This window comes from Amblyomma maculatum, chromosome 1 (assembly GCF_055883805.1).
Source record: "Amblyomma maculatum isolate TAMU_Amacu chromosome 1, ASM5588380v1, whole genome shotgun sequence".
Lineage (NCBI taxonomy): Eukaryota > Metazoa > Arthropoda > Arachnida > Ixodida > Ixodidae > Amblyomma > Amblyomma maculatum.
This window is the reverse complement of record NC_139344.1, coordinates 409,346,812-409,370,916: the sequence shown is the minus strand read 5'-3', so window position 1 is coordinate 409,370,916 and position 24,105 is coordinate 409,346,812. Positions and strand designations below refer to the sequence as shown.

At 46.7% G+C, this 24,105-nt stretch overlaps 1 protein-coding gene across 1 annotated transcript; it reads right to left on the bottom strand.

Annotated features, from left to right (window-relative positions):
- Positions 1–196: 196 nt before the first annotated feature.
- Positions 197–23,886, bottom strand: Dg (Dystroglycan). The gene is made up of 4 exons (XM_084596403.1): positions 23,728–23,886; positions 17,770–17,959; positions 13,862–14,006; positions 197–5,044 (listed from the first exon to the last, which is right to left on the bottom strand). The coding sequence occupies exons 2-4, from the start codon at positions 17,947–17,949 to the stop codon at positions 2,277–2,279; spliced, it is 3,093 nt and encodes a 1,030-aa protein (XP_084452529.1). The 5' UTR covers positions 17,950–17,959; positions 23,728–23,886; the 3' UTR covers positions 197–2,276.
- Between the last annotated feature and the right edge of the window lie 219 nt (positions 23,887–24,105).

Genomic DNA, 24,105 nt, shown 5'->3' with positions numbered 1-24,105 from the left:
ATGTTCGACAGTTGAGGGGCTCTCTCGTCATTTTTTACCCAGATTCTTTTTTCTTACCATTAGTACCAGCATTCCTGCTCTTTTCAGCTGAGGATTTCGCAGTGGCACGGTCTAGCAGTGTCTGCAAAATGTTCAGGACTTTTCAGCATTTCTGCTGGCTTCAGTATAAGTGCAGATAAGGAAAAGGTGCCACACATAAAAGTCAACACATTTATTGACCTGAACTCTATGAGTTACATACTGACTTAGGATGATTGTAAGCCGCCCATGCCAACACACAGTTCCTTCTACCATCATGCAAATGCGCCGGCAGCCATTTGTTGCACAACAAAATGAGGATCGTAATTCTGCGTACATCAGGAGGCAGTGCTTGTTCTTTGGCGCTCTGTGCTGCCACACTTTCCGACAGCAAACATCTCCCCACATGCATTTAAACAATTTCATACACGCACATATTCAAAGCAGCCAGTCCACCAGACAACACAACCTACACCCAAAACATTGACAACTGAACTAAACCACTGGTAGAAATTGCAGACACAGCAAAATGAAAACAGCAAGATGTGCCATCAAGCAGGGAGCAGTGGCCACAATGACTGCCTTGCATATTTTGTACAAATGCTCTCACAGCCAGCTGCAAGCAATGACAGCCCAGAGAAAGCACCATTTTTATGTGCTAAGCAATGCTCAAGTGCAATGTTTCCTGAATTCATTGGGCAGCGCATCGCAAAACTGTGGATGAGTGCCGAGCTGAACAGCGGCTTTACAACTCGCGGCTCAGCCATCAAATGTTAGAGAATAATCACTGATTGCTACGAATGCATACTTCGCAGTTGTGCAGTCAGCAAAGTGATGCATCCTAGCTGTCCACCTCATAGCTTCCCATCAAGGTCTACGAGACTCTAATGATCGGCGACTCCTGAAGGTCCTGTTGGTTAATGCAACCTCGATGGGCACATTGCATTATACGAGACAGCACGATTTGAAGATTGCGCGTTACCAAATGCATTTCACCAGTGTGCTTGCGAAGGTAACAATGATTAAAACATGGCTAAACGTTTTTGTTAGTGAGCAGAAATGTTTCGAGGTGCTTATGATCGTTAATGTGTGAGGCCCACAATGCACCACACAGGTAGCTAGTACACAAAAGCACAGGGCCCCGCCCGTGTACATGTCAAGAACAAACATATACAAACATACATATATATATTTATATAATTATGATGAACACAACTAGGCTCCCTGGTGCACCGGCACCTGGTCCGACAGTGCGCGAGGCACAATGAAAACAAGTGCGAAGATTCGAGAAGCCGCCCCACATTTATGTGCAAACTGCATCAAAGCTGAGCAAATCCAGTGACACGCAAATCTGCTGCCACGCATGCACAAGAAGTTTTCAGCCTGACATTGTAAGAGTTGTTTTGATCGTTCCATTGCTTCCTCTAGTGACAAATGTAGCAGTGTTAGCTTCCAGGCTTTTGCAGTGTGCTGGTTGTGATGGGCAAGTAGAAGAATATGTAAGGCCTCTGCCACTATCAGAATGAATGGAATTAAAGTTCTGGCGCAGCGAAGCCAGTCGCACAGAGTGCTACAAGTTGAGAGCTCACTCACATTCTTACTGGAACATGATGCGCAGAGAAATGTTAAAAAAAAAAATCACAAACAAAAACACGTGAAGACGCATGTCCTTGTTTAGTTGACAGAAGTCTTTTGCACACAGAGCCACTCTTGCCCTCACACAAGGAATGCAGAGGGAGAAGAGTGGCACCAGAGAATGCACTTAGAGGGTTTCTAGCTACACCGCTTGCTGCCATGAGCTGTTGGTTTTGACCGGCAAAGGGCAGCATGCCAAATGGCACAAGGAGAGGGGGGAGGGGTGGAACCGTGACGCAACGAGACATGAGGCAAAGCCCAGCACAAATGTAAGGCTTTACCTCACCTCTACCTTTGCCCGCAAAATGCAGTCGTGACACAGGACTGGAAAGCCAGCTGCACTCCTTTCTCAGCTCGGTTGGGACTGCAGAAGATGCCAAGTAGGGGTGCGACACATGAGGCAGTACAACACGCGAGACCAGGTGGTTCGGAAGCCACTTGCTGTCATGTGCTCGCTGCACGTGTCACCTTGTGCGCGGCGATGGCGGACCGATGCATCTCTTCTTTGGTCTAGCCGCGCTTCCCTATTTCCCGAGCCCATGCAGGGTAGCGCCACCTCTGTCCGACCTAAGCTGACACGGAGTGCAGGCATAGCTGCACCCCTATGGGCAATGGGGATGACACTAAGGAGGGACATATGGTGGTGGCTGGCGGTAGGTTGGCGCTGCTTTGGGCCGGCGGTCGGCGCGGCCCGATGCAAACGGTGGCGTTGGGTGCTGGTACGGCGCGGCACTGTCGACTAATTCGGCTCCTCTGGGAGTCGCTGCGCGGCGACCCGTCTGTGGAGTGGCTCCGCGAGGATACTCAGGGGGTGGAAGTGGCGGCCGTTCTTCCTTCATGATTACTGGAGGTTTGGCTGGATCCGGCTTATCTTCCAGCTCATCAGCAAAGATGATGGGGATGCCCTTGTTTATGAATGTGCTGCTGTCTTGCATGCTGAGCTTCCCCTTGCGCTTCTTGCGATAAAGGAGGCAAGCGACAAGCGCTGCCAACAGAAGCATCGCCGCTATCACGGCTGCCGGAATGATGGTGGTTATGTACACGTCGTCGTCGTCGGCTGGTGGAACTGCTTCACCAGAGGGTGGCACACTTGGTGCCACAGCTGTTCCCTGACCCGCACCAAAGGTGGTTGGAATTCCTTTGTCCATGCACGGTCCCAGTGGCATTGTGTCTGCTTTGAGAACGTGGAAATCTGGGCGCATCACTTCTATGAGCCGTTGTGTTGGTTTTTGATTATCATGCACGAGTCGCCGCATCAACTCGAGAATGATCTTGGTTGGACACGTCTCATTGGTCGGAAGCGAGTTGTTGGTCCATGCATACACAACTGAGCCCTTGCTGATGGTGTTGACGGTGATAAACCGTGGGTCCGGATCGCCATACAGCTGTGCCAGCTTCCAGGCTACCGTGACCTTTTGGCTAATATTGCGGCTGAATGCTTCAAAGTCCTCATCCAAGTGCAGGCTAAACTCCACGGACCACTTCTTTTGGGCCCGAGGCTGCACCACCACCACAAAGACATCGGTCACAGTGGCACCAGCGCTGTCCTGGGCAACCATCTGGAATTCGTGCCTCGGTATCTCCACATCCAAAGGCAAGCCATACAATTCCTTGGTCCGTGCATTGAACTGTATCCAAGACGTCTCAGGCAGCTGGAGCCCATCAGCAGAGAGGAAAGTTAGAGCCAGGTACTGAGTACTACCGTCTTCAAAGTCGTAGAAGATGTCATCTGGAATTCTGTACCGCAAGATCTCGCCCACGGTGGCATTAATCTGGCCGATGGAGTTCCGCCGACTGGGTGCCTTGTTATGTAATGGGGGCGCAGGAGTGGTTGGGTCCTGGCACACGCCGGAGTAGTCAGCTAACACAGACTGAAGCTTGAGATTGCCGAGGGCTTTCTTGAAGCTTGGTGTTGGTGCTCCCGAGCTGTCGGCCATCAGGCTGTACAGAGTGTCAAGCTTTGCTCGCGGGCAGGGATGCGCAGGCAGAGAATCATTGCTCCATGCAAGTGTGACGGGGTCAGAGGTCACAGCCTGCACCGTGATCTGGGACTCATCGGGATCCCCAAAGAACTTGGCTATGCGGCGCACAGTGGCAGTCTGCCAATCCACGCTATTGAGATACTCCCATCGCTTGGGCTTCAAAGTGGCATTGAACCTGTGGTGGACCGCCCGGGCACCATGGTGCTGCCAAACATTGACCTCAATAAGGTCATGCACCGTTTCTCCTTCTGCATCCATTGCCTCCAGCCTGAATGAATATTTGCCAATGTTGTCATCCAGTGGCAAGGCTGAGAGCATCTGCTTCTCGGGGTCAAACTGTATCCACGAGCGTGGCTCAATAGCCGTGCCAGCCGAGGTGAGGAACATGAGCTTCAACTTGCTTGTGTCCCCATCTTCCTCGTCGCGGAAGGCATCAGTCGGGATCTGGAAGCTCCACACTTTTCCTGCCGTCATAACAAGCTTCTGGAGTCGTTTGTTCAAAGTGGGCCGCGTGTTGCCAGGTTTTCTGGTCACTGATGGCTGGATGGGTGGAATGGCTGATGGCTCGGGGAAGTGGCTCGTGGGCTGCACAGGGCCGAAGGTGGGTGTCGCTTCCTGAATGCTACTTGGCTGCCAGCCAGTCACGGTGCGAGTCGGTCGGATGGGTGGCAGTGGCGGCGTGTGGCCCGGGGGAAGGGCAGTGGGTAGGGCTACCATGGAGAGTGTGGGCGACGGGGCTACCCCGTGCCTAGCATGCTCACCATGGTGGTGCCGGTGGGCGTGGGACGAGGGCACCCCCATCACAGGCGACGCCATCGTGGGCACAATGCGCGTCTCGGGCGTCGCCATGGGCTGCTCACTCGGCTCCAGGCTGCTGCTGATGACAACAGTGGGAAGCACGGCCGGCAGGAGCGGCGTGCCTGCGACATGGTTGTTAACGTTGTGCGCCCGCGTTTTCCGCGCCTGCACGCTTGACACGTGCCAGCCGACAACGGGATGTTTTAGGATGCGTTTTAGCGTCCCGTCCTTCGCTGCAGTCTCGAGACGGGCCAGTGCGGCTGCGTGTGATGCTTCTATGTCACTGCTGCAGCCCACGCGCCAACGTAGACGGAGGCCTTGGCTGTGGCGCAGCGAGCTTTCACCGGCTCCGGCCAGCAGCGCCGCTTCGTCGTAGGCCGGCTCGCCGGGAGCTAAGGGCGACAGGGCCACTTCGCCGACGGGAAAGCCGAGAAATTGCGCTAAGCCGGAGAGGAGACGGGCTCGTGCCAGAGGTGCCGCATGGTTGGCATCGGCGTCAACTGTAAGCACGGCTACGGCCACTGGATCTCCCGACCCGCAGGGACTTCGGGTGGCAATTCGCTCCTCCTCCAACACTTCGACTGAGAACACGTCCTGGGCTTGGGACTCACCTGCGGCCGAGACAACCATTTCATCAGATTGGCAGAAACAAGCAATAAGCATACTCTTATGACACTAGGACAATAAAAACTCATATGAAACAAAATTGAGGAAGCATTTTATTTATAATTTACCACATGCTGCCGGTGTAGCCTCACAGCCACCCAAGAAACCATTATTCCTTCTATACGAAAAACTGAAATGCTGAGGCATAACACACTGGCTGCGCGTGTGCGTACAGTCATGAGCAAAAGTGGAGAGACTATGCGCTTTGATAAAACTACCCGCCAGCTTTTTCTGACAGTGAAACAGTTATTTCTGAGAAGTGCATTAGGTACCATGCATAAAATACTTGCCTTCTTGCCTAAGCAATTTTCTCTGGCACATCTTTTTATACATTAAAAAAGCAATCGTAGCAGTTAGCGTGGTCTCTCCACTTTTTCTCACGACTGTACATCAGGGATCACAGTACTCTAGGGGTGTGCAAATGCCTGAAATTTCAAGTGATTAGTAAATAACAGTTGCTATTCGATTTGATTCGCACTGCATTCTTAATGACATACACCTCCTAAACGTTTGGAAATTACGAAATTCCCATTCATCGAACTCGTGGCCAAGCATTACAGTGTATCTACCCTCATTAACCACGTAGAATTTACTGCCAGCACGTGGTAATGGAGAGTTGCAGCACAGTGCGATCAGCGATGTGCTACAGTGACACGTTAGCAGATTGGTCCAGAAGGAGCAGGCCTGCATGTCGCCGTCCAGCATATGGCGTCACTTGGCGCCGTCATGACAACCTGGGCACGCGTAGTGGAACACACAGTAATGGAGCACGGTAACGGATTGCTGGTCACTCTATGCTATAACTCTCTAGGATAAGTGCACAGAGCCAATGTGCCAACAGCCACAGCAGAAAACGAAGTGCGCGCAACACGGTGCACTAAACGGTCAACGACTGGCTACGAATGAGTGCCAGCGACAAAAGTGAATGGGAGCCAAGAGTGAGTCTGTCTGTTTCGCACAGTAGTGGGGCTTGCAGAACATAGTGCACAAGGGTGCAACAGGTGAAATAGGATTTGTAGCAGTTTTTGAAGCAGTAAAATCCATATTATGCAGCAACTCACAGGAAAACAAACTGCACTTAGCAGCATCAAATCTTGGAGCCATTAAACGGAGAAAAAACCTTACTGTTAGCACACAGAAAAAAAAAAAAAATGTTGAGATGTTAATATCAGACCGTATGAATGAGATATAAAGAAAATCTAGCAAGGGACATCTATCAGCAGCGCTGGCGTATTTCCTTTTGGAATCTGGTGTGTACCTATTCTTGTAAATAATTTTTTCTACCACTAGGAATGGCATCACACACACAAAAAAAAAGAATGTGAGCCATAAAATCGAGAAAGCTAATTTTTTAAACTTCAGAGTCAAAAAAACACAAAACGCTAGAGAATATGCATTTTGTTTCTGTTTTTGCTTGTACCGCAATTTGACAATCTAAGTCATGGGATCTTCTCGCTCGCAAGACTCGCAAAACAATATTTTACTGTCTGCGAAGTCCAGCTTGAGCCCTGCGAGGGCAGCTCCAGAGGAGCTCAATTCTAAGCCGTGACTGCGATCAGCCTGCACCCAAAAACGAGTGCAGCACAAAAAAAAAAAGAAAAAAAAAAAAGGTGATTCAAAAGAAAATAAGCAAAGAAGTCGTAAGCAGAGAAAATTGCCAAGCGAGCGAGCATGCCTTCGGCCTGTGATTTATGCTTTCTAGGGACTGGTGATGACTCAGCATATTATAGGTTATACATTTTGTGCGCAGCGCAAACATTATAGTTCTTTTAAGGGGGGACGCGGGCTTTGAAAGTCGAAAAATCGCGAAAAAGTCGGCTTTTCAAAAAGTACATATCTCGGCTGTATATGTTATAAACTACCTTTCCTATAATTATAAACGCCTAATTCATCGTGGAACTGCTTTAAATTAAATATACAACTGGGCGCGGCAGCCCCAGAGTCGCGAGCGAACGGCAAAAGTACCCAAACTTCGCGCGCGCGCCATTTCTCTGCCGCTATCTTGGTCTTGTTTTGTTTGTGAATGCTTGCCCTTTTCCATATTGCCTTCGCCGGCGGCGTCTGCGGCGTAGCAGAAGCATGGCTCGCTTGTGATTGGGGGCCTCACAGGAATTGTTGAGCTTCCCGCGTCTCGATTCGGGCTGTGTCACGGAGCTCGCGTTCTCACGGAGCGCGGGCTCCGTGAGAACGCGGAGGATCGCGCGACTGCTATTCGCAACTTTCACGGGCTATAGGCGGCGCCACTGGAAATGCAATATGGCTGCCCTTGAGGGGATCCGGCTGTCACGCTTCAAGTGCGTTGTGCTGGGCTACGTTTTCTGAAGCTCCGTTAAAATACTCGCACGAGTTTTCTGTGGTGCGAAGATATGCACGGTATTGTCAGTCAGCGTACAAGCCCTTTGTGAGCATGCGTAGCAGGGGTGCGATACAAAAGATCCCTCGAGCGTGGCTAGTCAGGTATGTGAAACATCCTGCCGACTGTGTTGTGCGGTAAGCACGACAGGTTCCCAGGAGACTCTAATGCTACGAAGAAACGTTCAACGCAGACAGAATAAGCATGAATATAGATAAAAGTTTCAAGTTTTTTCCATGGATCACTGGCAGTCGCGAACTGCAGCATTTCAAGATGTTGCGCTGTGCATTCACGCGCATAGCACAGGCATGCCGAGCGGCCAACCCCGCATTCTACGTGGCCTAATTTTTCCCTTCACTTCGAAATATGCATAGAAGTACCTACTATACCTAGTTTGGGCACAAGAAAACATCACTACAAAGTAATAATGATGGTCTACTGTGATCACTTTAACCAACTCGTTTTTTTTTTTTTTTACTTTTTTTTTTTTTTGCAGTACATCTGATAGGGATTGACTTTCGCAAGTGATGACCCAGTGCTGACACAAACGTTTTTTCGAGAACAGTTACTTGCAAGCAAGACAGCTACAGTTCTGGCTTCGAGAACAAGCCGCATATGGACTGCGAGTGTATGCTCCGTAACGTTAAATACAAGCTCCTAATATAACGTCCATCTGACAGTTGCTGATTGAAAACACTGCATTCATTCAACCGGGTAGGAAACAAACGTTCTTAATTTCTCAAAGATGTGTGGGCCATGAATTGGTCGGCAATAAAAAATGGTACTATCACGTATGACATCTCCTATCAGAAATGCGCACTGAAAACCGTCATAGCTTTAGTCGCGGTCTATTTTTTTTTTTGCGAAATTTGGGTCTGCTCAGTTTAGAGCTGCAAGGAAAAACGAGACCCATGCATAACATCAGAAATAAGACAGTTACGCCCCTCGTACTCTCATTAAGGGGATGTTTCTTCGTCGAGCAGGATTAGCACGATGCTTTTCACGGTAAAGTAACTGTCTTTCACGGAGATATTAATTAACTTAATTATTCTCTCCTTCCTGGGCATTTAATCTGGAGGTAACGTGTGCAAGCTTATCCCGCCTTTGACCGCACAGTCAGAACCCACCGATGTATAGAAGAGTCGACTGCTTTTATGCTTTCCCATCGTACTGCGTGCCCCACAGACCAAAATAGAAGCTATATTATTAATCTGTTATCATGGCTGCGAGCCAAAGCCAACTCAAAAAGCAGTTACACACTACAAACGCTGCTCGACCGAGCTCCATGCAAGAAGTTCCGCGGGAGACGCAGCACCAAGCTGGAGAAGCACGAGCCGTTCTCCGAGTATCCCCCCAAGGGCGGTACCGGAAGCGGCCGCGTGGCGGCACTGTTCGTGAAAGTTGCGAATTGGCTGCTGCGCGCGCTGACGCAGTGGCCCCTCCCCAGCGCGTCGTTCGCTCCGGCTGCCTACTGAGCTGGCGTTCTTTGTGCGCTCGCTGAATCGCTTCACGTTTCACCATTTTGAGATCGCCGTGATTATCGCTCGTTACGAATTCTGGTGGCGTGTTTTGAACGGTTATGTGCACTTTGTGGATTATTGCACGGTCGGCCACGATGCCAAAGAAGTTCAAAACACTGCATACGTCGTCGTTCTGTGAATGCCGTCCGAATCGCGAAGTTAGCGAAGGGCGTTGTCAACGGGCGCAGAGACGCTTCTATTAGTGCTGCTTCTGCTACATCACTTCTAGACCGCCTGCGCTGCCACTTCCAACTGCGTTTCTTTCGCGCCAACGTAAGGAGCCGGCGTTTGAAGCGTGCCTGCTGTACCGACCATATCAACCTCGGCGATCTCGGCCTCCCGTATCGCGTCTGTCATCGCAAACGATAACGCGTTGTCAGCGTCGTCCGCCGTTCGCATGAAAATGCACTTTCCGAGGGAATCGGGGAGGTGGAGGCACAACGTGCTGCAATGAAAAACAGACTTTAGACTTGAAAATGCTGTTTTAAACTTCAAGGGCCATTTTCTCAGAATGAATTTTTTTCATGGTATGGTTGCTTATTCCCGCAGTATTTTTGGAACCGCTAATCGGATTCCCACCTGGTTTTTTTTATTGTGTGCCTGAATAAATTTCCGAGGGCAAGACAAGCTCATTTTTTCAAATTACTGAGTCTGGAATTTATAATAAACAATCAAAATTAGGCTAATGCAAGTCCAATTAGTAGCACTAAAATCAATGCACTGCTAAAATGTTTCGGCAGGGAAATTAAAAAAAAGGGCTCTGTCTTGACCTGTGGTACCTATTCAGGAACCTTCATAATTAATTTCATAGTGCCAACACAGTTTGCAAGTTCACCAGGCATGGTACAAGGAACCCATGTGAACCATTCTGATATACTTCTCTAACCTGAGTACTAACGTTGCAGTTATTCAAATGGCTGTGCCATGAGTCTACCCTGAAAATTTCATTCAATTATCTCAAGAAACAACAAAGTTGGCATTCAAAGGTAGCCTCCCCCCTTAAAGTATAGCATTTTATAGTATTTTAAAGTTCCGACATCTGTAAATGTTAATTAGTTACCCTAGTTTGGTCTATAGAGTTTAACGCCCCAAAGCGACACTGGCTGCGAGGAATGCCACTACGGGGAACTGTGGAAATTTCAACCCTGCGAGATTCATTAGCGTGCCCTGACATGGCACAGACAATTTCGGGATTTATCCATTAGGTCTGATGGTCTGGCTAATGATTTAGAGAAATAATTCTTCTTGGTTGGTGCCTAGACCTGCTGCCATGGTTGAGAGGCTACACGTGGCAATTATCTTGAATTCTTGTTTGTTTGATAAAATTTTCGATTCCCTTGCAGTCTGAGCTCATGTAATTCAGAATAACAGCGTGAGAATAACAGGCGCAACGTACACAAACACGCGAATAAACAAAAACATGTGCTTGGACGATGTGAGTGATAGACTGGGATGATTGTGCTGCTAATATTTATTGTTGGCTAAACATCTGCTTGGTAAAGAAGAGGTGTGCGAGTAAGATGTACTTGGGTGTAGAAGAGGAGGTTGTGGCCGAGTGTTGAAAAGGAAGTAAATGTTGAGTTTCATATTACTGGTAGTGTGCGCCTGTGTTGGTGTTTCTATTCGTGTGTTTGTGTACATTGCGCCGCATTTCTGGTTACTCATGCCACTGTTTATGGGGACTGGCTAGTGGTTTTGTTGTCATAGTGAGAAAATCAAGCAACCAGCTGCAATGCATCCAATATTTGGAACACTCTTATACATTAGCTCTAAGGTGTGCATTAAGGTGGCGTGAAAAAAGTCAAATAGTCAAGTGTGTCTGAATTTCTTGTTGGCATCCAATACAATAGAACCCCGCTATGGTAAACTTGGATATATTAAAGTGAAATTGAAGTCCCAGTTCGTCTTCCATAGATGACTGTGCATTTTTCAGTGCTGCAGCACTATTACCGGCCTACCCCCAAAAACCCATGTCTGAAGCCGATTTCAGGCATCCAAGAAAGTGTGAGAGATACCACGCCTTTCCTTTTTCGACAGCCAATTATTAAGTCAGAAAAACATCCACCTCTGGTAGCCCTGCTTCATTGACCACAAAATTGTGTTTGCCAAACCATAGTACAAAGTGCGATTCGTATCTAACACCATTGCTAATAAAAGCATCACTTTAAGAAGGTAATATCTTTGAAGCACATGCATAATGTGGTCTGCAAGCATGGCCGCCTGATTAACACCGCAAAATAATGTTTAATAATTGAGACGCAGCAAACACAATCCTGTCAAAATGTCCTGCTGCTGCACAATATTCCATGATTGAGTTAAACCGTCTGTATTTTTTCACCTTTTAAGTTAATACAGTTTAGATAAAAATCGGTTATGGTTAACTGCGTCTGGCCACGGCAACGCGCTCCTTAAAAAATGACATCACCGTACGAGTGCCACCTAAAATCTCGAGAAAAAAAATTTTCTTCTTGAGAGAGAGAGAAAAAAAAAGACGCTTTTGCCACCAGGCTTACCAGCTCTGAGTGGAGGCCAACTTTAAGTAGGCCTTGGAGCCATGAGGGAAAGCATGCGGCATGTAGGAAAAGTAACGCTGGCTATGAATGTGCAAAGGAGGAGGAGCAGTCCATTCAGAAAGTGAAAGAGAATAAAAGTGCAGCGAGGAATAAGGAAGGGAAGAAACTGTAGTACATTCACAGCACTGTGCACCGCGAAGCACAAGGCAATGGTGGCAAGAAGTGAATGTGCGCCGTGCATGACTTTGCTGTACTTGACTGTCATGCGCATTTCTTATCTATTGCCTTTTCGATGACGGCAACAGCGCAAGAATGCGTCTTCATGCAAGGCATTCTTTTTTATATGAAATCAAACTCAGTTGTATTCATAGCCATGTTGCAGTCGTGCTAAAGAGGTATTTGCACAAGATGTAAACTAAAAATGTTACAAAAAAAAAAAAAAAAAAACTGCACAGAGATGATGAGAGGAATAGAAGGCATTTTAGAGCTTTTTTTTTTTTTTTTTTTCATAAAGTGACAACGCATGTTTAGTAAGTAGCCATGTAATTACCGGACAGCATCTTTCGGTCCAGCCGTCAGCAACAACTGATATAGTAGAGATCTTGGTATGGTAAAGATCTTTGCCAGTCTGAGTGACTTTGCTGTAAAGCGGTACTACTGTACGCTATCATACACATAAAAATAAAAACACAGCCCCTGACGGCCTTCCCTGTTTGCTTTAAGTAATGTCAATCTTTGAAGAGCACCACTGCCTTTTTTCCATACCTGTATATGGCTTTTCTGGTTCCGATTTCCGCCTTCTGCTGGTAATTGTCGACCCTTATGTGTCCGATCGGTTCCGCGCCTCTGCGCATCGGCTCACTTCACCTCAGTACTTCAGTTGTCTTGACAAAGTGTACTCCAACATTCAAGCAGACCTTGTAGCATCATACCAATACAATGTTTGTCATCCTCTAGCAGACAAACCAGCTTGTTAGTCGCAGCCATAGACACGCCCTGACAATGTAAAATCGCAGTGCTTCCGTTCAAGACCAGAAACCAGAAAGCTATGTGAAAAGGAAGAGCCATGGTGAGGGGGAGGGGAGTGCTGATGCTATTTAACCTGGTCGATAGAAAATGTTATGGATGGGCTTTAGTAGCTGCCAGGAATGCATATCTACCAGGCTGGCATAGCTGTCCTGGTCAAAGTGATATGCCAGGTATCTTCTCGTACACCGGCCACTAACTTTTAAATATAGATTCTTTGAGGAAAAAAAGATTAATTCTGTGGTAATGTGCCCATGTTTGCAGACATCACAAATGAATTCTACTTTGAGGTTGGTGCATGATAGCCTTAGTTGCTTATGCAAAATAAAACGCAACACATTGGAAATTATATGAGTGGGGCAATGACATAGCTAGTTAACTCATTTCTAGTAAGTAAACTTTTTAACTACATATTTACAATATGTGCCTAAACCGAACAAGGCTTTCTTGTTCAATACCCTTGCATTGATATTCTGAAGCCATCTTCTTCCTCTCGCTCTACCATAAATATGTGCTTGGTATAGCAAGTTAGATTTGTGGTCTTTGTTAACATTCCATATTAGCTTTTATAACTTACAAAATGGTTACCCTTTGCCCCGCGGGGCAGAGCAGTTCTGATCATTTGTGATGCTATTAAAGAATTTCCTCCCTACGGAGCATGCTTGGAGATTTCAAACAAAATGTGTCACGTGATCTCTTTGGCCAAACCTGCGAGCGACAGTGGACACCGTAGCATGGGTGGCACAGAGAACATCACAAGGTGTGTGTCCACCTTGGACCAACACTTTCTGGTAGAGTGTAGGTCACTATTTTCAAATTGCACCAAAACTGGCTGAGCCACAGTATGAAAGTTAACTCCACTTTAGAAATTCAGAAAACTGATGCGGATATTAATAGTGGCCAGCTACAAAATTAACTGCAACTAGGCATGTGTCAGCAATACATAGTTGATAAGTTAACTGTATAAGAATTTAGTTAAACAGCAATCTAGTTGACTTCCCTGCAAGTACTGCCAAGGCTTTTTCTTACCACAAACGTTGATGCTGACATTGTGCTTATGGCGCCATTTGTTTTAATAGAGTGACTCTACATAACACCAACATGTAGAAACAGCCTAATTTTTGGAATTGCAGGGAAGGTGGCCATCACAGGCCACCTTCCCTGCAATTCCAAATCATTTTAGTGAAACCTTCACATCTTTTCGAATGCCATCGGTGGATACCCTGCAAACCAATGTCTTGCTAACAGACCACTCAAACTGACTAAGATGAGTCGTTTACTACACTCTGCATTGCACTCCTTTGCAAAGGAGTTGACCCAGCTTTCATCAAATGTCTGTGTACTACTGACCATGGGCACCTCCGATGGCCTTGACAGCCAGGTAGTGTGGTCCCACGTCGCTCTGCAGAGGTACACCCACTAGGCGTGTGGGGCTGTCACCTTCGTGCACAAGCGACAGCCATGACGGCAGCTTGTCCTCTCCTGCCTCCACCACCTGCATCAGGAAGGGGAAGGGAAGACTGGTTCAGCTTTATAGGGTTATAACGTGCCGAAACGACTCGGGCTATGAGGGACGCTTTAGTGTAAGGCTGTGAAGATTTCAACCACCTGGGATTCCCAGGTGGTTTAACAAGCACTGACATCACACAGCACTCATGTGCTTGCCTTTCGCCTTCATCGAAAAGTGGCTGCCGAGGCAGGAATTCAATCCCGCATTTTCGAGTTCAGGTATGATGCGCCCTAACCACTGAGCAAACGCAGCAGGTGTAAGAAAAGAGCCGGAACAGAGACACCAGCTTAGTTCAAGGCAGGCATCAGCAGCTCCTAGGAATGTGGATTACCTCTTCACAATGCACCCCATATGCACAATAAGCAGCTAGCCAGTGATTAAAAAAAAAAAAAAAAAAAGCTGAGAAAGTAACTCGCTACAAAAGAAAAAGAAAGAAAAACCTTCCAGTCTAGACAGATCAGCAACATGAAAAAAATAAAAAAAAAAAACTTTGCTGCAGCCACTGCCTCTTTTCAAACGGGGACAAACAACATTCCTTGCCCACTGCCAAGGCTGGCGCTACTGTTTTCCAGCACCATATATCTCAATTTGGTCCAAACATGCTCCTGACACCACATCTATGCGCTGAGTTGAACAACTTTCACAGTGGTTAAATTATGGAAGTGCACATTAACTGCACACTGAAGACTGCTGCATACCATCTATGACTGTCCAGCAGAAAAAAAATGTATTTATGGCCTAGAAAATTAGGCTTAATATTGGAGACATTCTCTTCCTGCCGCCCAATTCAGACCCGAGGCAGCCAGACCAATGAGAACTCCACCATCTGGATATGCTTATAAGCGGATTCCAGTGAGACCTGACACATTCAGTTTTGGTCTCGCCGCAGCTTTGCAGGAACGGCCCATGATACTTATCTATAGAATTTCATATATTTCCCAGCTTTTATTACAGCTATTTTTCTGGACAAAGTAGCCGTCCGCCAGTAAGAGGTGTTGTTTCGTTGGTGCAGACGAACTTTAAGTTGTCCTCAGTGTCCTAGAAACGAGAAACTAAAGGCAAGCCAAGTAAGCAGATAGGCAAGAGGAAAGCGCACACATCAGCGACAAAATCAGGCCACATGAAGACACCCCCCCAATCCCCCCATATCTCCCTCTCTAAACTTGAGCAGGTGATATGGCACCAGCTCCAGTCCAACACCTTTCTATCCCCAGCTCACTCTCCCGGGCTTTTCTCCACTAGATGTGCCCTCTGCAGGACATTCAGCACAGACTCTCACCAAGTTCTCCGAGCTCCAGCCACCCTTCATATGGAAACTCACCGACATAGAGCGATGGGAGATAGCTGTGTCCAGCTCGGACCTGGCTGCACAAAAGAAGCTGGTGGTTTGGGCTCTCTCTAAGGGTTGCTGAGAGCCATGTAGCGTCTTTCCACGGGCAACGTTGGTGCAGCCAAAGACGACAAGCGCAAGCAGTGCAGATTCGGCTTCTGGCAGGATGGAACTCTAGCTCTGCAGTCTCATTACAGCCTGACTGAGCAGGCCTGATAAAATATATTTGTTGACACCAGGCAGTGATGTCGGTCTAGTTCTTCTACGCCACAAATTGCAATTTTGTGGACTGTTGTCACATGTGGAATGACGCTACAAGCGCCTGGCCACCCTATGTGATATCAGTCAGTGAGTCAGTTTTTTATTTGCAGGAAATCACTCCTTCCTGCGGGTGGCAGAGATAAAAGGTATGATTGCCTGACGTGGTCTCTGCCCCCGTAACAAACTAAGCAGTCTACAGCAGTACATCAGAAAGCTGGTACAATACATAATAAATATGAACATAGAAGCCGCGATAAAAATACACGCATAAATTCATACAGCATGGCTCTATTCACTCAACCACTATGGGCTGAAGCGGCTTAATTCTATTTCATTTTTTATGTCACACTGAACATTAGCTCATGCCACAAAAACAGAAAAAAGTTCATATTGGCATAATGAAAAGAAAACAAATTTATCAACGTTACTTTACATGTCTACAGAAAACAAAACTGCCCGGAGTTGCCATTTGAACACCTTTGTCGGCAAACAGAAACCCAAAATACAAACATAGCGATTTAGCATGTCTGTTACCTGATACAGTCAACTCCCGATAATTTGAAGCCGCTTAATTGGAATTTTCGGTTAATTAGAAGTGAAATGCTGGTCTCCTCAGTTTTGCATGTAATCCTATGGAAAAAATCTCAATAATTCGAAGTCTTCAGCCAATTATTTTGTTTAATTGGAAGGTTATTTTCAGTCGGGATCCTCGAGGCGACCGTAATTTTTGATGGAACGTGTAATTTTTCAAGCGCTACAACAGCATCCGTGCTCTGCGTTGATGTCATTGCCATCGCAGCAGTTCACAGCGCCGCACGTTTTTCGGCGGCGCTGAGGCCACACAGGTGCCATAGGTGCGCTGCATACTGGCAGTGGCAAGATTGTACGAGATTAGGCGAGTGAACTTTGTGCCGGCATAGTGAAAACAATATCGGCAAGATGAGCTGTTTCCTTTTGTGTGTGTGTGTTTTTTATTATAGAAACTTTAGTGCATCGAGATTAAATCTTTGTTTTTCTAAACAAGACAAAGTTGTATTGCTGCAAGAAAGTATGAGGTGCACGGTACTTTTTTTTTTTTTTTGGCACGGAAAACGAGGCAATCGAGGAGCTCCCCCCCCCCCCCCCCCCCCCCCTCCTTAGGAGGGCTCACGAAAAATAGGCGCGCGTTGCAATCGAGGGCACGTTAGAATCGAGCAAATACAGTATATTCGCTGCTTTTAAAACCTCATTCCTGCATTTTGTTCGATCCCGGGCGCCACTGGCCGCGTTTCGATGGGGGCATCCGTGTGCTGTGCGATGTCAGTGCATGTTGAAGGCCTCCAGGCGGTCAAAATTACCCTGCAGCCCTCCACTATGGCTCCTCTTCCCACTTTCACTCCAACCTTCCTCCCTTTCACAGGTGTTCACAGAAACAACTGTGACAGATCTGAGTCTTTCCCTTCCTGTGATGCGATTAATATTATTATTAGCCCTCACAAAACTGGCAGCGTGAACCCACATAACACTGTAAAAAAAAAAAAAACAGCGGCGCGTTACAATTGAGGGCGCGTTAGATTCGAGTAAATACGGTATATTCGCTGTTTTAGAACCTCATTCCTGCATTTTGTTCGATCTCTGCCGCCACCAGCCATGTTTCGATGGAGGCGAAAGGAAGAGGCATGGGTGTGTCAGTGCATGTTGAAGGCCCCCAGGTGGTCAAAATTACTCTGCAGCCCTCCACTATGGCTCCTGTTTTCCTTCTTCCGCTTTCACTCCAACCTTCCTCCCTTCCCTTATGGCACAGTTCAGGTGTTCACAGAAACAACTGTGACAGATATTGAGCCTTTCCCTTCCTGTGACCAATTATTATTATTATTATTATTATTATTAACCCTCGCAAAACTGGCAGTGTGAGCCCACATAACACTGTTCAAAGAAAACAGCAAACACTTCAACCTTTCCCGACCACTTAAGTGCTGCTTCTCCACACACGTAGCAGTCTATGGACCTTTAAAGAAAACTGAATGTGGTATATTTCTCTTGAGCCATCAAGGAAAACTGGCTTTGCTGACTTCTTTTAAAAGGAGTTTGCAGCATGCATCTCTTCATAGCGCTCCCAGGGGCCAAGGACTACTAGTTCCACAATAGCCAGAGCTCATGCGAAGTCACTGAGTTCACCTCAAGGCGAGAGATGTGCCCTTGGAAAGCGTCAGCTGGTATGGAGTAGTTGAAGAGGCGCCCCACAACCACAGAGGCATCTGGGACGCCCCATTGCCGCCGCACAGCCCCGCTAGCCGATGTGAGAGCCACAGCCAACGCTGTAGCCACGGCTAGCCGCAGCAGTGCCCCTGCTGCCATTGGTTGCCGCCTGCAAAAGAGACATGATTGCTTCAACTTACACAAAAAGTATTTCACAGTACTACAGTAGTATTTTAGTGCACAGGCATACAAACATTATATATATATATATATATATATATATATATATATATATATATATATATATATATATATATATATATATTATGAATGAAGTGGAACTGATTCCACTTCATTTCTTATCTTACCTCCCTTTCATTACTGGTTGTGACTTGATGCCCCCCCCCCTTTTTGTAAAAGGACAAGCAACATTGAGGAGCAGCTACTGTTATGCTATTCCCAGAAAAATGCAATCATACACATGCAATCTGAATGGTCATGAAGTTGTATTGAAAAAGAAATGGGGGAGAGGGCTTTTACCCTCCATCTTAAAGTGTGTAACACTGACAGCATTCGTGGCTCCCATCTGCAGCTCTCCTAGCAAATCCTCATTTGTGCACATGCACATGGCTTCTCACTTAATCGCTGATCCCTTAATTTATGCCTCTACTATTTCAACACATGCTCATTAGCATACAGGCATAAGCTGCCACATTACGTGAAAGACTACCCTGCAAATATATATAGCTGTATGAATGCATCTGCTTGGTCTACGGATGGTGCATCTGACTTGGGATCTAAGGGTTCGGGAGGGTTCGATCCACATCTCACACTTCTACCTGAAAGTAGAAGCCTCAGTTGCTGGCTCTCGCCAATTTGGCCATGTCATGTGGTCTCGTGATTTCACGCAATCTGCTGACCAGTGCTCAGCCACACCACCTGTCAACTGCCACTTGCCAGGGGCATGCTTGTCATTTTTCGCTTGCAATGGCGCCGTCTACAATGCCAATGCTAGATTTTTTGGACGCCAAGGCCTTTAATGCTTTCGCATTATTAGTGTACCGTCAACAGCGTCTGTCGCTGTGATCTTATGGCCATCACACGTGTATAATGTGCTATATACACATTTTATACAATGAGTTGCTAGCTTTCATTGAAGGTCAGAAGTTAGCCAAGTATGCAGACTTACTGTTGAAGCCTGCCTTCGTGTTGCTGCTAATGCTATTAGTGTTTTCTCAATCAAGTGCCAGCGCAACAAAAAGATGAAAAAAAGAGACCAAAATACACAAAACCAAGAATGAAAGGACAGATTTCGAACACAGCTGTGTTAGACTAGGGCCATTGTAATTCCCTCAAAACGGCAGTACCATGACTACCGGGCAAGGTGGCACAGCACACAGTGAATGTGTACCAGGCAGCCCCTACAGTGTAGCCACATGGTGCTTTCTTTGCATGTATTTGCTTTTACATTCACTTCATAAGTTCATATACTCTCAGTCACAAAAACATCAGATAAGGCAGTTGGTCACAAAAAAAAGCAGCAGAATATATGATACACAATTTATATACATCTACAAGTAATTAGTAGTGTGATAAACCAAAGGGCAAGTGAAACGAAACATGATTAAAAGAAGACACCAAAAATATTAAGTAAAAGCAAAGAAAAAGCAGCATTAAAAGAGCAATAGCACCACAACAATGGTTGCACAAAAGGCATTTTATCTGACGTCGATGCGGTAACTGAGGCATGGTAGTTCCAGTATAAGAATGTGTATGCTGGAATCGAAGGATTCATTTCTCTAATGCCTTACACGAGCTGCGACAGTTCCACTGGTCGAGGCCCGAAACGGAGAAAAAGTTTGACAAAATAGTGCAAAGAAGCAAGCAAGGAAGGCTGTACATTTAATTACCTTGTTCACGCAAATCGATACCTACCATAGAGTTAACTTCAATTTGCCACTACATATGGAATTAAAGGTTCAGAGTTTGGCTACTTGGCGCAGAATAAATGTTTGTGACATGGTAACTAACGCGGGAGAACACAACGGAGAGCAATAAGGAACCGACGAGACACAGTACTAGATATCAACGGAAGTTTATTGCACACATAAGAAAGGATTTGTAATTCACATTGCCGCATGCTTAAGAAACATCGCAGTTTCTCATTATCATAAATAGCAAGCGATAAAAAATCATACTAGAATTCACAACATACTGATGCAGATGCTTTGGTAAGGTAAGCAATGGAATTATTTTTTTTCGCCATGGGTACTAATGCTCATGTACCCGAGACAAGTGCGCAAGAAATCCTTCTTTCACAAGTCTTTACCAAAACACTGGCAGCCTGCCCCGCTATCAGGATACTCTTCTAAATCCAGTCAACTCCAAGTTCAGTGAGAAGACCAATAATTTTACTGCCTCCGCCACAGCATCTGTGTGAACGAATGCGCACCTTATTTATTTTTTGTAACTTCATGCCAACTATCTTGGTCAATTATAAGTTCCAGGGTTCGCACAGGATACCTCGCACTAACTGTAAGAGAAATCAAGGGCTTTAAAGATATGAAAAGGCACGAACTAATCAAAGAGGACAAATGTTTTTCAACATTAAAAATTCTTTGGCTTTCATTTGAAGGAGCAGAGAGACCAAATACAGGCCACATGTTTACTACTAGTTATCGATGCGTAAGACATTACTGTACAATGGATCATACCATGGTACCCACCTAGGACCGTTAAAATTGGAATTTTCCCTCTTGATTGGTTCAGTTTTAACAGCAGAGCAACAGCTGCAATGTCGAAGTTGCATATAGGCCACATGAGGGATGAAAAAACTTTCAATATAAATGCTCCTTCATCATTCTGATCCACTAAAACGCTACCTCTAACCTGCCACAAGAGCCAGAATTAAACGAGTAAAGAAGCAGCAACTCTATCACTTTGTTTTTTAATTTCTACTCTATGTCATAGACATCGCTGAGCTGTTGGAACCAAAAATGAAGCAGATGAGAGAAAAAATTCAATTATAAATTATTTAGTGGTCGTAGGCAAGTGCCACACAGTGATCTATGTATAGCAGGGGTCTCAAATTTATAACACTATGCAGGTTGCATTAAGCAAATTTTGGCCCTTTCACGCCAGGAGCTGAAAAAAAACAAAACAATAGAAACGATACACTGAAGGCTAAAATACTGATTACATAAAAATCAACAAAAATGTATCGCCCACAAATCAGACTTCCATTTCTCCTAAACCTAAACCTAGTCCTACACACTGGATGGTCGGCACGTCCAAGATGGCTCAGAGAGAGCTACCCATGATGAAAAGAAAAAAATTCATACATCAAGCTGAAAGATAGGGCGAGTTGTCCAGCACCTTCTGACAGAAGGCAGTTGACGTCTGTCTGAAGTTCCCGCATATTAAGGTGCCTCTTTTTAATTTTCACAAAAAAGGACAATGCATTTTTTTTTAGTTCAAAAAAGACTGGTGGTAAAGCACTCGTGAAGTTGGCACATGCAACAAAGCACAAAATTTTTAGAGCCGGCGCCCCACATCACACACCTCCGTGGTCAGTGTATTTGAGACCCCTGGTTTATAGCAATGCATGCCGCATCATTACAAAGAATAAAACACGCACCCAAAAATTACATGTCCATACTATTCTAACACTGAGTTGCCTCTTCCTGGCCACTACCTGTTCGCTTTTCTCTGGGCTTATGGCAGAAATTGTAGGCCATGACAAGGAAAGTCATGTCATTCTTAATCTCGGCAATCTTGAAGAGATTAACGACTGTTTACACAAAAATTCTAGCATTTCTTGCAGTTTTCTTCAGACAAACTCTCAAGCTCCAAGTGCCTTCCTTTCAGATGTGCCCACTGACCTACTGCTTTTGACTTTCTACTACATTCTCCCAGTCCCGTACATGCATTCAGGGCGACCCTTTTCCAGCAAGCTAGAGATTCTTCGAGCTTCCTGCACTTGTTTTCAGTACCGAATTTCCCTCTGTTGCCATATAAATTGTTGTCAGGCACAACAGGCACTCCACAAATTACACTATGAGTATGGCTCCCAATTCCCCTTTCACCCAAGCAAATTAATGCATCTGCTCAGGCTAGGCAGGCTGGAACTTGCATTTTCCATCCGGCATGATATTCTCATTTGCTCACTATTCTCCACTGTCTCTTCTGAGGAGGATTCTTAGTTGTCATGTGGCCTTGGCTTGATCCTGGCTTCAAGGAGTTTAAATCAAAATTTAAGGGCCCTTGAAATTTTTCAAACTCAATCAAGAATACTGAAAGATTTCTAGGGCCTGTGCAAACTCTGCTTATAACTACTTTTGGTGTTTCCACAAATAACCAGCCATTTTGAAATTCCCATGCATGCGACCTGACCTGAACTGAGAAGAGTAGGTGGGCTGCTGTGTGTCCTAAGGGAGCCCAACCTGAAGCAAGCTGTCTGATATAGTACACCAAACGCCCAGAAGTTCTTAACAGCAAGGAACAAACAAAAGCTTCTTTCCAACAAAGGCAGCAGTATAGCACTGATAAAAAAAGAAAAAAAAAAGACAGCCTGTAGGTAGTTAACTGACTTGAATTACTAGGCAAAAGAAAGCAAAGGTGCTAAGATTAGTCTTTGCAAGGGCACAGTGTTCAACTCAAGGAAAAGGAGTGAGCAGAGAGTACTTGGCTGCCAACTGCCTGACAGCGGCTTCTCAAAGATAAGGCAGGTGCAATGCTCTCTTCACTACTCGACTTGCTCCTGCAAGGCACACACTGCCGGAGACGGCAAGCAGATATTCTGCTCAATGTCTGTTTACTCGTAAGAAACACTAGCATTGCTGTTATTTTGATGCTTCAAACGTCGGTGCCGACGTTGGATTTCCGGTGAACGAGGCATTTAACACTAACGGGTTGGGTTAAACCACTCCGCAAGCTGCAGGAAATTTCTTATGTCGAGCAAAGTCAGACACGATGATTGAAAACATTTACCAAAAGCATTTCCATACACTTCACTCCAGTATTAAGCACCCAGGACACTGAACAATTTCAATTTCGTAAGATAGCACGACACCGAGTGAGCTGCTCTGCTAACTAGAGAAAAGATGCTCAACTGCGAGTTCCATGCTTACGACAGAGCGCACTATATAATTTTGTCGTAGAATGTGAAAAACCAAATAAATGTGAGGCGAATACGCTAGTAAGTGTCATCAGACTGAGGACGTAGTACAGTCAAGCCGGCGATCAACTCGACGCAAGAGCCGGTGGTCCACTGTTACCTACGAAGCTGAAACCGTACGAAATCCCTTACAGGTCGTTTCAGCTTGAACACGTGCTCAGAATTGCGTACGTTGTCATCGAAAGGTAAGTGCTCAGATCCCCCGAACAGCAACAAAAAGAAATGCATAGGCAGAGCCAATGCCCCGCAGTGGTAGCTCGCCGCGATATCGGCCGCGATAAAAGAGGCGCGGCCCAACAGAAAAGCGTGCCCCGCCATGTCGAGATCTTCCGGCCCCGCGCCCACGCCTCGTCCGCCCCCGAATGTTTATTCCCTGGTCGCACTGCAGGCTGTGCTGCGGAAAGAGAGCAGCTGGCGAACTCGGCTTCGGGTTACGGGGCACCCGCCGCGGCGCCTCCCCTCGCGGTCCGCGCGGCGACGGTTGCCGACTAGAAGGGGCATACTTTGCCCGAGGTCATCGCAGCCGCGGTCCCGAGAAGTCGCCGGCGCATTGCACGGCTTCCCCGGAACCGCCGAACTCGGCGGCGGGCTGCTAGCGCACTGGCTGGAGTTCGAAAATGGATCTACTCATAGCGTAAGCAAGCCTAACACGCATGCCAAGGATTGCCGAGGGCGGCAGGGGCTTCGGTGCGGCTCGCACGAGGAGCGCGTACTCCACGTGCATCGAACTTCCCGTTCAAGGAGGTCTATGCAACACTCACCCGCTGCTGCCTCAATCCGTTCGATCCGCCATGAAGCGGTAGCTGAAGCGGCACATTACAGACACAAGCACAAGCCGTCGCGGCGATGGTGACGGCGGGCGTCGGGGAGGACCGGAAGGGGTCCCCGTTTCTGCGGCGAAAGATCGACAGCGGCCCCACTTCGCGGAGAAAAGGCACACCAGTCCTCTGCTTATGCCTCCGCTTGCGCTGGGAGGCGCTGGCCGCGTGGAGAGGATAAGGAGCCTCATGGAGGATGGAAACAACTTGGGAACCTAAATGTTGCGCGGTTGCGCCGTGGCGCACGTAGGTGCGTAGGCCCGTAGGCTCCCTAGGAGAGAGAGCGATACAGAGAGATTTAGAAATGTAACAAATGCTGCC

Excerpts from the sequence above, each read along its gene's own strand:
- Dg (XM_084596403.1), bottom strand. The coding sequence starts at position 17,949 with ATGGCAGCAGGGGCACTGCTGCGGCTAGCCGTGGCTACAGCGTTGGCT. Across the intron at positions 14,007-17,769 it reads GGCACATCTCTCGCCTTGAG|GTGGTGGAGGCAGGAGAGGA; the intron begins GTGAACTCAGTG and ends TTCCTGATGCAG. Across the intron at positions 5,045-13,861 it reads GGCCATCGGAGGTGCCCATG|GTGAGTCCCAAGCCCAGGAC; the intron begins GTCAGTAGTACA and ends TCTCGGCCGCAG.